Here is a 16,381-nt window from a genome sequence, read left to right on the forward strand (position 1 = left end):
TCTCATGGGATTTTTCTTTTACTTTCCAGGTCCACCTCCCCCAGGAATGCGCCCACCAAGACCCTAAGATACTGTTGATCTGTCTCAGTCACTTTTTCCCCTCCAATGCGTCTTGTGAAATTGTGCAGAGTGTTTGTGAGCTTTTTGTCCCCTCTTTATGCATTGATAATAGCTAATAATAAATGCATAGAACAATTAAACTGTGAGGTACCGTTGTACATTTTTTGTTGCCTACTGATTTTTTTCAGGTCAGAGTGAAACTTTTTTATCTTGAAGTTGTTGTCAGTGAATTGAATTCTATTAAGCAATTCATTCAAATATTTTTTCTTTAATTCTTGGAGCATATGGTTGTGATATTTGTTTCTGGTTTTTTGTTGTTTTTTTTTTTTACTTTGATTTTGCGTGTTGACTGGTGTTGGTGACATCTCCATAATTGGGATACTCATGACCTGAGGGCTTATGATTTTTTGCTGTGGTTCATACCTAGCCTCCTGCTCCTCACTTTACTGTGCACATTATCTGAAGGACAGTAGTACTTGTCAGTATCATATACTTCTTAAAAAGCATTTGCACTAGGTGTCATTCTTTTTCTTGAAGTTTTCCTCAGTTGATCAATATTTACAGTGTCCTGTGATCAGAACAGAGGATCTACTTCTGAAATAATTATTCCTACCAGTAAGTATTCATTTACAAATTACTAGAAGCATGACCATCCTGGTCCTGGGAGGAAGGGGATTGTGTATTTGAGATAATTGAGATAATTAGGATAATCAAGCTGTGTTACTTACAATGAAGTTAACTTACATTCTAAAATTAATTGACACATTAAACTACTTGTGTATATTATGCTTATGTCCAGCTGCATTACTTTGTGATGTACTAGAAATGTTGAGAAATATCTTTTGGAGTTAAACAGCTAAGGAATACCCTTATATCAAGATGCTGTTTGTGTTAGTTATGGAAAGGAAATCATTTTTAGTTTTTAAGGTTTATATTGTTTATTTGGAAGATAGAATTACAGAGAGAGGTTGTGTGTGAGAGACAGAGCTCTTCTGTCTGCTTGTTCACTCCCCAGATGGCTTCAGAGGCTGGGATCAAGCTAAGCCAAAGCCAGGACCCTAAAAGTCCATTCAGATTTCCCACATGAGTGCATGGGCCCATGGACTTGTGCCATTTCTGCTCCCTTCACAGACGCATTAGTGGAGTGCTTAATCAGAAGCAAAGCAGCCAGGAGTTGAAACAGTGCTCATATGGGATGCCAGCTTTGCTAGTGGCTTCTTAACCTGTTGTGTCACAATTCCAGCCCCAGTAAATAATTTTTAAAAGGGAGATAATTTTAGATTTTGCTTCTATGCAGTTTATGAATTATTTGTTGATGTAGGAGTTAGCTTGTTAAGTGCTACTGTTAGATTGTTTTAATTGTGGAATACATTTAAGCCTGTGAGAGTCATTGGAATTATATATTAATTTTTAATCTCAGAATAATTTCACATTTAGAAAACAGTAGTACAAAGAATGTCCATATACTCCCATGCAACTTTGACTATTGTTAATATCTCTTTTTTTTAATTAATTTATTTATTATTTATTTGAAAGTCAGAGGGGAGGCAGAGAGAGAGAGAGAGAGAGGTCTTCATCTGCTGGTTCACTCCCAATTGGCTGCAATGGCTGGAGCTGTGCCTATCCAAAGCCAGGAGCCAGGAGCTTCCTCTGGGTCTCCCACGCGGGTGCAGGGGCCCAAGGACTTGGGCCATCCTTTACTGCTTTCCCAGGCCATAGCAGAGAGCTGAATTGGAAGTGGAGCAGCCATGTCTGAACCCATATGGGAGACCCTGAGGAAGCTCCTGGTTTCAGATCCACACGGCCATTTCAGGAGTAAATTATCTCTCTGCCTCTGCCCATGCCCTCTCTCTAACTCTAACTTTCAAATAAGTAAATCTTTTTTTTTTTTTTTAAAAAAGGGGGAGCACTTTGATTTTCTGAGCTCATTAGTCCTTAATTAGGTTATCATGCCAATATTAGAATTGATGTATTAGTGTTTTGTTTCTTAGATGTTTTTACTTGAAATAAGATACTTCAAGTAGAAACTAATTGACATAATATTGTGATCATACTGCTACTTCCCTAGAATTTTCATAATGTTGTTTCAAATATTATGAAAAGCATAGTTTGTTCACTTCAGTATTACCTTTGTTAATTTCAGCAAGCATCAGTTGTAGCTGCTCTGATAGAGGTTGAAATTTTCAAATGTATGGTATTTATACTTAGTTGATGATTCTGTCTTCTTAATCATTGCATCCTTGAACCTTTTTACATATGTAATTCTTAGTATATGAATTTTATGAAATCAAGCAAAGCATACATACTATTAAAATTTTTTCTCTAGTGGTAGAGTGATATGTGCCTAAAATGGGATGTTGTGTTGCAACTTTTTCAGCTTAGTTGGTGACTCTGAAAGTTTCAAAGAGAATTTGTTTACTGAAATTTATGATGTGGCATCATTGTGGATCCTAGCCATCCAGTAGCGGTGCAACAAGGCTGAAAATCGTGTTAGCTGTATTTAGGACAGAAACATAAACTATTCCAGGTAAAGTAACCTTGTAAGGAAAAATAGTATATATTCCAGAGGCCTTGGCTAGGTTCATGATGACATAGGACCTTGTCTGAATAATAATGATTTCAAATTTTGAGCTAAAGTGACTTTCTGAAATCCAGTCAGTGTGCCTCATTTAGAACATTAGAGCACATTATTCTCAATTTTGACCTAACATGGGGGAACTTTGGATATGTAGAAATCTCAGGAGTAATATTATACTTTACCAGCCCTCCAGTATGCATTATTTAATGGATATTCTGAGCTAATCCTTTTTTTTTCTTTTTTCTACACTTTATATATTATTGAAAGCTAAAAGGAAGCTTGCCCTTGAGTCACAGAAGGCACAAGCATAGCATATGCTGAGACAGAAACATGGACATGTCAAATTGCGACTTTCACCTCTTCCATAAAAACGTGCCAGCATTCTAGGGTTCTGATTTACATCCAGAAAGGAGGAAGAATAATATTTTTGAAGCATATTGAAACACAGTGAGTATGATACCTTCATGTGAACACTTAGTGTTTTATGACAATTGATTTTTTTTTTAGTTTTCTGCAGGAGATAAACTTGAATACAACTCAGTACATAGATGTTTAATAAGTAAAAGGAAATAAAGAGAGCATCAATACTAACTTTTTTGAAAGCATGTTTGTAGGTACATTAGTTATATCTTATGGAGTATCTAATTAGAATCTAAGCCTGTCTGACAGCTGACTTCACTCTAGTTAGCTATACCTAAGGAGTGGGAAGTTGAATTATTTAGTATTTACCAGGACTCATTTAGTACCCTGTCATTTACAATGTGTTTTTGTAGATGTTTTATTTGTTTAAAAACAAATGTATAAATGAGATAACAGTGGGAAGTCCTTATTGACATGGGGTGCTTAATTTAAGATAAATATTTGAGATAAATTCCTGGATATATATGTTCTACATGAAGAGATATATCAAGGAGGGGAATACAGAGAAACAAAAACAGTTACAATAGTCCTACATTTTATGTCATTTTTGTCAGGCATTGGCCTCCACTATGCTAATAAACAGGCATAATTCAGAATTATTTCTAGTTTAGTCTTAGACCACTACAATAAAGTGATTACTTTAAACAAGGGACAGGGGATTTTTGGTTTTTCAATGAATATAATAGTTATATTTACATTATGCTGAAGACTCTTATGTGTGCAGTAATAGCATTATACCTAAAAAATGTACATTCAAGGGGCTGGCATTGTGGTGCATAGCAGTTAAGCCACTGCCTGTGATGCCAGCATCTTATGTGGGTGCTGGTTAGAAACCCAGCTGCTCCAGTTCTGATCCAGCTCCCTGCGATGTGCCTGTGGAAATGGCTGAAGTGCTTGGATGATAATATAGCCAACAATCAAGTTATTGCAAAACATACTTATGAGGCAAACCAAGAGTTTTCTGACCATATAACAAAGGAATAGTACTTGAAAAGGAATGTGGAACTATGCTGGGGAGTTTCAGCTTTTAAGGACAAAAGGAGGGCCTGTGCTATGGCACAGCAGGTTAGGTGACACTTGCAGTGCCAGCATCCCATGTGGCACCAGACATCCTCTGCTGCTTTCCCAGGTAAATTAGCAGGCAGCTGGATTGGAAGTGGAGCCCATATGAGAAAAAGTGCCCATATGAGATTCCAGCGCTGCAGCCAGGGGCTTTAACCTGCAGTGCCACAGCACCGGCCTCTGACAATTCCTTAAAATATAACAAGAGTTGATTGAATCTTTTCAAAATAGATTTCTCATTATTGTGTATATATGTGCTATTTGAAAGCTTGCTTTCCTTTTTTAAGATATTTATTTATTTGAGAGGCAGAGTTACAGATAGTGAGAGGGAAAGACAGAAAGATTTTTTAAAGATTTTATTGCTTTCCTTTCTTTTATTTCTTTTTATGAGGCAGAGAGACAGAGGGAGAGACGTAAGGAAAGAGAGAGATCTTCCATCTACTGCTTCACAGCTGGCCAAATCAAGAAGCTGAGGAATCAATCCAGGTCTCCCATGTGGGTAACAGGAACAGCCATTATCACTGCTTCCTACATTGCAGGAAGCTGGAATCAGGAACAAGAGGCAGATATTGAATCCAGGCATTCTTATTTAGATGTGGGTTTCTTACCTGGCATCCTAATTGCTGGGTCAAATGCCTGCCCCAATGGACAAAAAATTACCCACAGTAGAACTGCCTTTATAGATAGGGTCAGTACTCCTAAACCTTGCAGCTGGTTTGTCAACTAAATTATGATAGTGTTCCGAATCCTTTGTTGCCAGTTCTACAATATTCACAGAATTTGTCTCAGAAGAGTATAACTCAAGATACCACTTTTTATTTTTTTAAAGATGTATTCATTTAAAAGGAAGAGTTACAGAGAGGCAGAGACAGAGAGAGAGATCTTCTATCCCCTGGTTCACTTTCCCAAATGACCATAATGGCTGGAGCTGAGATAATCTGAAGCCAGTAGCCTGGAACTTCTTCTAGGTCTCCCAAGGACTAGGACCATCCTCTGCTGCTTTCCCAAGCCATAGCAGAGAGCTGGATCAGAAGTGGAGCAGCCAGGACTTGAACCAGCTCTGCAGGCCAGGGCTTTAACCCACTGTGCCACAGTGCTAGCCCAGACTTTATTTTGTAAAGATTTATTTATTTAGGGACTGGCACTGTGACATAGCAGGTAAAGTTGCCGCTGCCTGCAGTTCCAGCATCCGACGTGGGTGTGGGTTGGAGTTCTGGCTGCTCTGCTTACAATCCAGCTCCCTAATGGTGTGCCTGTAAGGGCAGTAGAAGATGGCTCAAGTGCTTGGGTGACTGCACCCACATGGGAGACCTAGAAGAGGGCCCTGGTTCCTGGCCTTGGATTGGCCTAGCTCTGGTAGTTGTGGCCATTTGGAGAGTGGGCTCACAAATAGAGGATTGCTATCTCTGTGGCTCTGCCTTTCAGATAGATAAATAAATCTTTAATTTTTTTAAGATTTATTTACTTACTTGGAAGTCAGAGTTAACGGAGAGAGGAGAGAGGAGAGAGAGAGAGAGAGAGAGAGAGGTCTTCCATCCACTGGTTCACTCCCCAATTTGCTGCAACAGCTAGAGCTGAGCTGATCCAAAGCCAGGAGCCAGGAGCTTCCTCTGGGTCTACCCATGCGGGTGCAGGAGCCCAAGGACTTGGGCCATCTTCTACTGCTTTCCCAGGCTATAGCAGAGAGCTGGATTGGAAATGGAGCAACTGGGACTTGAACCGGTGCTGATAAGGGATGCTGGCATTGCATGCAACGGCTTTACCTGCTACACCACAGCACCGACCCCAATTTTTAAATCTTTAAAAAGATTTATTCAGTTAGAAGACCTAGCAACAGAGGGAGAAAATGGTATAGAAAGATCTTCCATCTTCTGATTCATTCTCCAAATGTCTGCAACAGCTGGGGCTGGGCCAGGGCAAAGCCAGGAACCCAGAATACCATCTTGGTCCCATTTGTAGTTGGCAAGGACCCAAGTTCTTGGGACATCAGCCATTGTTTTACCAGGCATATTAGTGGGGATTTGCATCTGAAGAGAAGCACTGGAACTTGAAATAGCATCCCAATATAGGATATCGAAGTCACAAGTAGCAATGTAACTGGTTATGCCAGCCCAGTGGCCTCAAGATACCATTTTCTTGACTGAAACATAAAAAGCAACTCTTTATTCATTTTATTATGATATTACATCAGTTCAGTCACATCGTCAGTCTCCAAGTCTAGTTATAATTATTTTTTTTCACTACATTTGCAGTTACTGCCTCCATTGAAGTCTTGAGCCCCTCAAATATCTGTGAGGGTTGAAATACACTTATAAATGTTGATCATTTTACCTCCTCCTTTAAATACAAGTGATTTTAATGACATCAATAAAGGTGAATTATTTCTATAAATCTTTTTTGTGCTTATTTTAAATGCAGAGTGATAGAAATCTTAAAACTACTGGTTTATTCCCCAAATAGCTATGACAACTGGGGCTGGGCCAAGCCAAAGCTAGGAACCTAGAACTCCATTCAGGTATCCCATGTGGATGGCAGGAGCCTGAGTAATTGTGCCATCTTTCACTGCTTCCCTAGGCTAATCAGCAGGGAGCTGGGTCAGAAGCAGAGTAGCCAGGACTTTAAGCATCATGCCACTCTGATATGGGATGTGTTTCAACCAATGGTTTAATGTACTGCAGTAAAAATCTGGCCCTCAGAAGGTTTTCAATTTGCTTTTCTCAGATACATCAAAGGACTTAATTTATGGCAGCTGTAGTATTATGACATTTAATTCTTTACTTGAAAGACAGTGTTACTTGATTCATGGGCTGCAGAAAAGGATCTGAATTAGCAGGCATTGAGAACAACTTGATTGGCCAAGTGCTTTGTCATTGAGTAATATTTAAAGAGGAATACTTCTATTACAAGTAGTTCTCAACAGTTGATTTGAAATATCCAATAAACCATGTTGTAAACATATGTGTTGTATACAAACTTCACTGTTCTGTTTATAGAGCACAGGCAGGGTAGATGTAGTGTAAATCCCAGGGCCCTAGGATTTTCAGAATAGTAAGTACGTGTTAGTTCCATTTTAAGGCCAACAACTAAAATAATCCCCTAATAGGAGAGTCACTTCTATCCTTTCAAACCAGGAGTCAACTTGACCTTTCTATCTGTAAAAGTCCTAGTTGCCATCTTCCAATAGAGGCTGCATTGTCTGTTGAAAATCTGTTTCTAAGTTGTGATGTAGCTACCTTCATCAGTTGTCTTAGACCATGATAACTTCTTGGCACTTCTACAGTATCACATTTATGTTATGGAGATGGCTTATTTGTTTAAACCTCAAGAACCAACCTCTGATACTTTAGATTGTTAATCTGCAGCTTCCTTACCTTTTTCAGCTTTTACAGAATTGAAGATTTGTTAGGGTCTTGGTATGGCTTAGAGTGGTCCAGACCATTAAAAACTTCATTATCAACAATAAGGATGCTGTACTCTCTCACCATTCTTGTGTTCATGGAGTAGCACTTTTCTTTCAAGAACTTGGATTCATGACTAGGGAAATTGTCTGGTGTGCGAGGCCTATGCTTTGGTTTCTGCTTTCATCATGCTTTCTCAATAACCTTAACCATTTCTAACTTTTAAAAAATGTTTATTCATTTACTTTAGATACAGAAAGTTCCCATATGTTTTACTATTCTGATGTTTGCAACAGCTAGAGCAGGACCAATGGAAGCTCACTTAGGAGGCCAATTATTGAGCCACCATTGCTGCCTCCCAACCTCTGTATAATCAGGAAGCTAAAGTTAGGGGCATAGCCAGGTGTCAAACACAGACATTCTGATATGGGACCCAGGTCTCATCACAGCAACCCAAGCCACTCTACTAATCTTTTCCCTGCATCTCTAGCTTTTGATTTATAGTAAGAGATATGAAGCTGTCATTTTCACTTGAACATTTTAGAGTTATTAATTAGCTTAATTTCAATATTGTTGTTTCTCAGGTATTGGGGAGGTCTATGGAGTGAGGGGATGGTGAAGAAACGACTGGTTAGTGGATCATTCTGCACACACATTTTTCTCTGAAATTTGCTGTCTTTGGGCACATTTCATGGTGCCAAAAACAGAATAGCAATATCAAAAATCACCAGAGATCCCATAACAAATACTGAAAAAGTTGGAAGTGTAAGAATTATCAGTATGTGATCCATATGTGAACCAAACAACAAACTGTTGGAAAAATGGCTTACAGAACGCAGGCTTGTCACAAATCTTGAAGCTGTTAGGAAAAAAGGAAATTATATATGCCTGTGATACGTACTTTTATTTGATTTAAGGATTAATAATGGGGGCTAGTGTTGTGGCATGGCAGGTTCATCTGCTGCCTGAAATGCTGGCATCCCCCATGGGCACCAGTTCAAGTCTTGGGAAAACAGCACAAGATGGCCCAAACACTTGGGCCACTGCAAACACTTAAAAGATCCAGATGAAGCTTCTGTCTCTTGGCTTCGGCCTGGCCTAGCCCTGCTGTTATGGCCAGTTGGAGAGAAAACCAGCAGACAGAAAATATCTCCCCTCTCCATAACTCTGCCTTTCAAATAAAATAGACAAATCTTTAAAAAAATTATTAATAATGTAGAATAGGAATACTTAGTAGGAAAAGCATGTTGAAATGAATTATGTTGTTGAGGAATATTAAGTTAAAAATTCTTGAGGATGTGATGGGCATTGTGGTGCAGTGGATTAAGCTGCTGTGTGGGATACCCATATCCCATATCAGTGCTAATTCAAGTCCAGGCAACATGGCTTCTGATCAGCTTCTTACTAATATGATAGAAAAGGCGGGGGATGATAGCCTAAGTACTTGGGTTCCTGTCACCAATGTAGGAGACTCAGAAGGAATTTCTGGCTCCTGGCTTTGGCCTGGGCCAGCCTTGACTGCTGTGGCCATTTGGTCCTTCAACTAGCAGATGGAAGATTTATCTTTGTTTCTCTCCCCCTTTTTCCCTCCTTGTCTCTTACTGTGCCTCTTAAATATAAATATGTGAGCTAGTGGTTAAGTGCTCATGATTCAAGAATCAGATGAGATAGATTCTAAGTGGTTCCATAGCGCAACTGGATATTTGATGAATGGGGGTCATTGTGCGTTAATGAGCTGGTGAGGGTAGACATTTTATGTATTTGAATTGTTTGGATTATTTGCTTTCCCATCTTATATAATTTATTTGTGTTGATATTTAAAGAATTCCTTTTCTTTAAGATTGACTTTTTTGAAAGAGTTACAGAGGAATATGGGAGAGACAGAGAGAGAGGTCTTCCATCAACTGATTCACTCCACAAGTGGAAACAATATCCAGGACTGAGCTAGGCTGAAGCCAGGAGCCAAGAGCTTCATCTGGGTCTTCCCACATAGGTGGCAGGGGCCCAAGTACTAGGGCCATCTTCCAATGCTTTTCTCAGGCCATCAATAGGAAGCTGGATCTGAAGTAGAGCACGTGGTAGCCGAACCAGCACCCATATGGGATGATGGCATTGTAGGCAAGCAGCTTTACCCACTAAGCCGTGGTACTAGTTCCAAAGAGTTCTTTTTCTATTAAACCATTTTGTGGTTTGGTAGCAGAAATACATTGCAGTTTCTAAAATTATTAATTTCATGTTAACTGTGTGACATGTAGTGGGAAGAGTGGTTTGGATTCTGTTATTTCTGTTATAATTTAAACTGTGCCACAGAAATACTTGGGATCCTTGTATCTGAGATGTGAGAACTTATCTTAGAACTTTAGGATAGTTTTGTTGTACTTCGTGCTTCATGTTTGCCCTGGCTCTTATTTAGCAATTTTATTTAATTGTTCACCTTGGTTATTTCATTCTTTAGTTTACATATAACTCAGGGATACTTTGAATGTTTTCAGTCTAATTTTAAGTCCTTGAATTAGTTTGTAAAAGTTTGGGGAGAATAGAAAGTTACTAATATCTATGTCATTTGACTGTGGTGACACTTTATTATTTTCACTTTCAGTGTATTAATTTCAATTTATTTCGTTGCGTGTGGCAATTTGTTAGTATTATGTTTAATTTTATAAAACCAATGATCTCAGTATTATTCTGGCATATTGCCAAGGCTGTGTGTGTGTGTGTGTTTTGTCTCTCTTTTCCTTATAATTCTGTCTCTTGAATTACTTTGTTTCTGTTTCACATCCATTGTCACAAAGTGGATTATTCTCCCAGGGCAAAGGAGTATGAGTAGAAATGTACTTTTTGCAGGTATTAATACTTTTACAAAGTTGCCTTAGTGGTTGAGGAAGACCTTGGAAAGATCTGGGCTGGATTTATGATGAGCTGTATTTACTGAGCATAATGAAGGGAGGCTCCATGTGATTACTCTGAAGTCCAGCCTAAGTGTCAGTCCAAGGACTCAGGACATAAATTTTATGAGCATTTCCTATCAATACTTTAATAGAACTGTAGGTTTTTCTACTGTAGTAGCAGGGAATTGTTTCCGTATCTACTAATACAGTTCCCTTTGTAGAAGATCTTCTATATTCAAAGCATTGATATAGTGTACCTTTCTTTGTCTTAAAGATTTATTTATTTGAAAGGTAGAGTTACAGAGAGGCAGATGCAGAGAGAGAGAAACCTTCCATCTGCTGGTTCACTACTCAAATGGCTGCAACGATGGGAACTGAGCTGATCAGGAGCTAGGAGCTTCCTCTAGGTCTCCCACATGAGTGCAGTCGGCGAAGCACTTAGGCTCTCCTCCACTGCTTTCCCAGGCACATTAACAGGGAGCAAAGTATTAAGTGGAGCAGCCCAGACCCATATGGGTTGCTGGCACTGTAGGCTGCAGATTTACCTGCTACATCACATTGCCAGTCCCCTACCTTTGTGTTTTACACCGAATGTTTGAGTGATAAATTCAAGAGTACAGATTTAAAAGTTACACTTTTTTCCCTGTTACTAACGTCACCCAGTTCTCAACAATTTGTTCCCAAACCCTACCTTGGAAGCAGGTTCTCCATTAATCAGAAATATTAGAAACTGCTGGTTTGTTAGTGAGCCATCATTTTGCTCTAAGGTGGGACTTCCCTTGATTTATAATTTTGCAGAATGCTAAATATACATTCAGAAAGATTAATTATCCTCCCAGTAAGTTACCATTTTCTCTAACTTGGCAAGGCATAAATGGTGATTTAGAAATTTTGACCTTTGATAATTCAGTTAAGGAAATGTAATTAGCATTCTGTAGTAATTGATGCTGAGTCCCAGAGCTATGAAATGATTTGCTAAATACTTTGTATTTCTTGTATCACTTCTCTTATCTCACATTATTCTCTTTATTTTTGCTTTTATGAGTGATGAGTGTTTTATTTTAAAATATTTATTTATTTGAAAGTCAGGGAGAAACAGAGAGAGAGTTCCTCCGCTGGTTCAATCCCCCGATGGCTGCAGTGGTCAGGGCTGTGCCAGGCAAAAGCCATGAATGAGGAGCTTGTTCCATGTCTACCATGTGTGGGGCAGGAGCCCAAACATTAGAGCCATCTCCTGCTGCTTTTCCCAGGCCTTAACAGGGAGCTGGATCAAAGTAGAGCAGCCTGGATATGAACCAGTGTCCTCTCCCCACACCTTTTTTAAATCTGTGATTGATATTGTGTAGTTAGGTCCTATGCCTATATGCTTTAGCTTTGGTACTTTTTTATGAGTGAGCAATAGTGATTTTTCAGTTAATTTTAAAATAGACTATTGAATATTTACCACAGAGAGTTGAATGTAGCAATACCTTATTCTCAAATGATCTTAATTAGTTGATAAGATCTGAATGTAATCTTTTTTATCAATGTGTGCATGTTAATAAATGATCTGTGGGTCTTTGTGCCCATATGCTAAGAGACTAGTTTACAGTGAAAAGCTTTTGAGGTTCAAAGAAATAAACATTTATTTAAAAGTGAAGTGGAGAAGTTCTTGTATAATTTTTTACTTTATTGATTTCTGCTTGAAATGGTAACTACATTTGTAAGTTCCAGGATTTCTTGACATTTTCTTAGTGTTCCTAATTATGGTTGTTAGGGCTATATTTGCATAGGCTGAGAAGTAAGTTACCTTCTTCCTGAATTAGATTAGAGGAAAGCCATATAATGAGAAAGGAAGTGTTTAATGTGAGCTCTGTTGCTGTATAGTGTCGGCATCAGTTCCTTGACCACAGGATGTTTGGTGCAACCTAGAAGCCACAGTAGCAGTTGCTGCTTCAGTCCAAATAACCCCATTTATGACATGATTGTTATTATTATTCACAGCTGAACTAAATAAACTAATTAGAATCTGCAGAAGAGAATAGTGTTTTTTTTTTTTTTTGTATGTGTGTGTTAAGGGTTGGATAGTGTGTGAAGGGTTGGCTTTGTGATAAGGTTTGTTTATTTCTTCCACTTGTTGATGTTTCTATTTAAAGGGAATCTTCGTTCCAGAAAACTATGTGTGTGATCAAAGATAATATGATGAGAGATTAATGGAAGGAATGAGTTATTAGTAAGTGAGTGGAGAGAAAAAGAGTAAAGAAAGTTTTTGGACTTGAATTGTAAGAAGTAAACAGAGTAGTGGTGATGTGTTTTACCTTTTGACAATAAGTTTGAATTTTGGAACAATGGGGATAGGGAAGATTAAGAATTGTCATTTGTATCATCAATTACATCTCTCAGCCAGATGTGTATTTTAGTATTTACTTGTCACTTTTCTAGAGATGACCTTATAGGTAGGATCATATCTTGTTGAGATTACTATGATTAGTAAGAAGTGTTGATAAAAATATCTAAAGTTATTAGAATAGATAAAGGTCTATATATTTCTAATCAACTTTGGTTAAGTCAGTCATTCTCAAACTTCTCCTGGAAGTCTTTTTTTTTTTTCTAAGATTTATTTATTTATTTGAAATTCAGAGTTACACAGAGAGAAGGAGAGGCAGAAAGAGGGAGAGAGAGAGAAAGATAGAGAGAGGTCTTCCATCTGCTGGTTTACTCCCCAAATGGCTGCAAAGGCCAGAGCTGCGCCCATCTGAGGCCAGGAGCCAGGTTCTCACTTGGGTGCAGGGGCCATCTTCTACTGCATTCCCAGGCCACGGCAGAGAGCTGGATCAGAAGTGGAGCAGCAAGCGGCAGCTTTACCCACTATGCCACAGTGCCGGTCCCTTAATTGTACCCTGAAATGCTACCAGTTAAGGTACAACATTTAGAAAATAACTGCATTCAGTATGCAACATTCATTTTCTTAAAATACAACATTTTTATATGTGAAGATACTGAAAGAAAGTTGTCTGAAAAATCACAATCAGTATGAAATGTTTTTTTTTTCTTGTAAAGGTTGTAAGAAACAAGAATTAATGTTAGTAGATACTATGGTCAAATGTCTGGAAAGACATAAATGTTTAATTTCCTTGGGAATATGAATATATATAATTTTCAGAACAAATTGGTAACATACAATTAAATTATGCTTCTCTTTTGAAGAAGTAAAATTATTTTTGATAAATTCTAATAGTGAATCAAGAATGAAAATTTTTAATGCAAGTTTCACTAAATTATATTAATCAACTGAAATCACATTGGATAGTAAAAGATAAATGAGTTAAAATTTCAGAAAGCAGTACAGTATAAAAAGATGATGTGGTCTTTGTGAATACTCTGTTGATACCTAGACATGACAGTTTTGACCTAATATTTATCATTTTGAGGAAAAGGTAACCCTATTCTTAAATACTGAGCTCATCATATCAATATTTTGTAAGCAAGAATAGTTTTTTTGTTTCATTCCAGCCTCCAACTTTTGGTTATTTTATGTGGTCCATGTTTGGCAATTTCCCTGTATTCATTTGAGTTGGGTTTGTTGTGGGAAATTTATATATCACTATTATAGTGTAGCTATAAATGTTTTATTTGGTTCTTGATTTTTTTTTTTGTTTTCTCATGGCAGTTCTCCACTGGAATGGTGTTATAACAGAGTGTATAGCTACTTTGTAAAATTATCCACTTTCATTGGTACTCCACTGGGTTGGAAATGCTGAAGAATATGGACCTATTAAGATTAAGTCTTAGTCATTCCCCATGATAAAGCAACTGAACAAGAAACACAGATTTCAAACAAGGTGACTCCTTTTTGGGATGGATTGAATAAAATAAGAAGATACCACTGAAGACTTTTAAAATGTGGCTTTTATGTGATTTTACTGAGAATTAATACAATTATTTTGTTATTTTTGCTAAAAAGTGTGACACATGATACATTTTCATTCTAATTATCAATTGTATAATGTGCAATCCTCTCTAGTGAGCTCGGCTGAAAATCAAGGCTTGAAATTTTACATAGATCGAGAATTTTATCTACCAAGTGAATTGTGATCCTAAATAATGATAAGGGAACAAACAGCAACAAAATAATTCTGTAAGAAATTGTTGAAGTCATAGTAGTATTTTCACAGAATTCTTGACTTAAGAACACATTTCATTTATTTAAGATGCATGTCAGAGTTTGAAAATATAGCTCCAAGAGTCTATAAAATTGATTTATGATACTGTTCTTTTATAGAGAAAACATAATGGTTTGCTAAATGCCTGTGTCCCCTTTTTATTTTTCTCCAAGGCTTCACATAATAGCACTTTATGTGCTTGATGGGTAGGCAAATTTTGTTCTGCTCTATAACCAAAATTAGGTTAAATACATGGTGGTACAAGAAATGTGCCCACAAAAAGAAAAGTGACAATGTTTGACTTCCATTGTTAACCCCCAATTTCTCTTATTCTTTGTTAGAGTTTATAGATCGAGAACAGTTAGAAATTGGAGCAATACTCTTGTGTTAAACTATAGTTCCCTATTTCATCAGTTAATGAGGCACTTACAAGATATCAGGGTTGTGGAAAGAGGAATGGGAATCTTCTGTTTTTTACTAAATGTCTTCCTGGTTCAGGCTAGCTCACTGGAGAATAAATATACCCAGTTTCTTTTGAAGGCATCTGTTCTTTGTATAAATTTTAGAAGTTAGGGTGGCACTGCTATTGAGGAAAATAATACAAAATTGTTAGTGGGTAGGGTAATAAATGACTACATTAAAACAAATGAGAATGTATCTGTCATTTAAGGGTTGGCAAAAGAGATTAGTGTATTGATTACTGTAATACGCATCTGGAACTCAGTGTAAAAGATTGAAAATCATTAAAATGTAAAAAACATAATTCAACAAGAAATAACTGGAATTTACTGTAGCATATTTGAATATTAATTCTGACAAGATGTAGAAAGATGCCAGCCTGAAGTGAGATAAAGAGCTCTGATTCATTTATTAGAAAAAATTTGTCCCATGAAACATAGATCAGGACATCCTCTAGAAACCTACACATCGGACACTGTTCACAGATGATTATGTGACTATTGTGGAGCTACTCTTCTACCTGAGGGTCTTTTTACCTAAACTATGTTTATAATCTTGAATCTCTTTCCCTTGCTTCTAACATCAGACTTTTCAATTCATCTATCTGAGGAGCAGTGTTCATGAAGATAGAACAAATCTCATTAGGTTTTCTTGATTAATCTGAAGTTGGCCTATTTCAGGAATGTTAGGAATATAATCAAAGAAGAGGACAAAGATTACAAAAATTAAACTGATAATATTTTGAGTATGCTTTGTCATAGTGAAAACTGGAAATCTACCATTTGTAGGCACTGAACATTTGGATTCATTCATTTTGCAGCATTCTTTTACTTTCATCATCTGTTCCTTAAGAGTTTCCAGAAATTTGTGCAGCAGGAAACATACCACAACCTATGATGGTTTATGGTAGAATTGCAAACCTGTTTTCCATTGACATTCATAAGCTGAACTTACATCCTGAGTGATTGCCCTGATCTGATAAAACTGAAGTCACAGGTTCTTCTGGCACTTCTGGATGATTTTTATTTCGGTCTGCTATGGAAAGATAAATCTTTACAGACGGTGTCTGGTGAGGATGAAATTGTAAAATTGTAAAACCAATCTCCGGATACTTTGCAGTGCAGGCATCAGGACAGCAATTTTCCAGATTTCTCTCCAAAATGGCCTCTGAATCACTGCTAGGCAGTACATTTAAGTACTATCCTTCAAATTGGAAATAATTTCAAGTATATAAAACTTCAAATATCTGAGCTCGTACACACAAACGCAAATTGACAAGCTAACTCTACAGGAATATATTCCTAGAAAGGGAAGGAATCACTTGGTGGTTTTAGCTAAAAGCTGCACTGGCTACAAAACCTCTCACAACAGATT

The 16,381-nt window shown here is 37.5% G+C and overlaps 1 protein-coding gene and 2 non-coding genes across 6 annotated transcripts in view; all 3 read left to right on the forward strand.

Annotated features, from left to right (window-relative positions):
* SNRPN (small nuclear ribonucleoprotein polypeptide N) overlaps positions 1 to 15,195 on the forward strand; it is a 23,669-nt gene extending 8,474 nt beyond the window's left edge. For 3 of the 4 annotated variants that reach the window (XM_070053558.1, XM_008269768.4, XM_070053559.1), the window contains exons 8-11: positions 30 to 675; positions 2,438 to 2,587; positions 2,906 to 3,085; positions 14,056 to 15,195. In XM_070053558.1, the coding sequence (XP_069909659.1) occupies positions 30 to 67 (38 nt within the window). In that variant the 3' untranslated portion in view covers positions 68 to 675; positions 2,438 to 2,587; positions 2,906 to 3,085; positions 14,056 to 15,195. Of the gene's footprint in view, positions 1 to 29; positions 676 to 2,437; positions 2,588 to 2,905; positions 3,086 to 6,372; positions 6,494 to 14,055 lie in introns of all 4 variants that reach the window. The other variant, XM_070053557.1, reaches the window with a different exon arrangement.
* On the forward strand, positions 2,639 to 2,712 carry LOC127484060 (small nucleolar RNA SNORD107). Its single transcript, XR_007910839.1, has one exon. It is a non-coding gene; the product is annotated as a small nucleolar RNA SNORD107 (small nucleolar RNA).
* LOC127484054 (small nucleolar RNA SNORD64) lies at positions 10,424 to 10,490 on the forward strand. Its single transcript, XR_007910835.1, has one exon. It is a non-coding gene; the product is annotated as a small nucleolar RNA SNORD64 (small nucleolar RNA).
* Positions 15,196 to 16,381: the final 1,186 nt, after the last annotated feature.

The sequence above is a fragment of the Oryctolagus cuniculus genome, chromosome 12 (genome assembly GCF_964237555.1).
Source record: "Oryctolagus cuniculus chromosome 12, mOryCun1.1, whole genome shotgun sequence".
NCBI lineage: Eukaryota > Metazoa > Chordata > Mammalia > Lagomorpha > Leporidae > Oryctolagus > Oryctolagus cuniculus.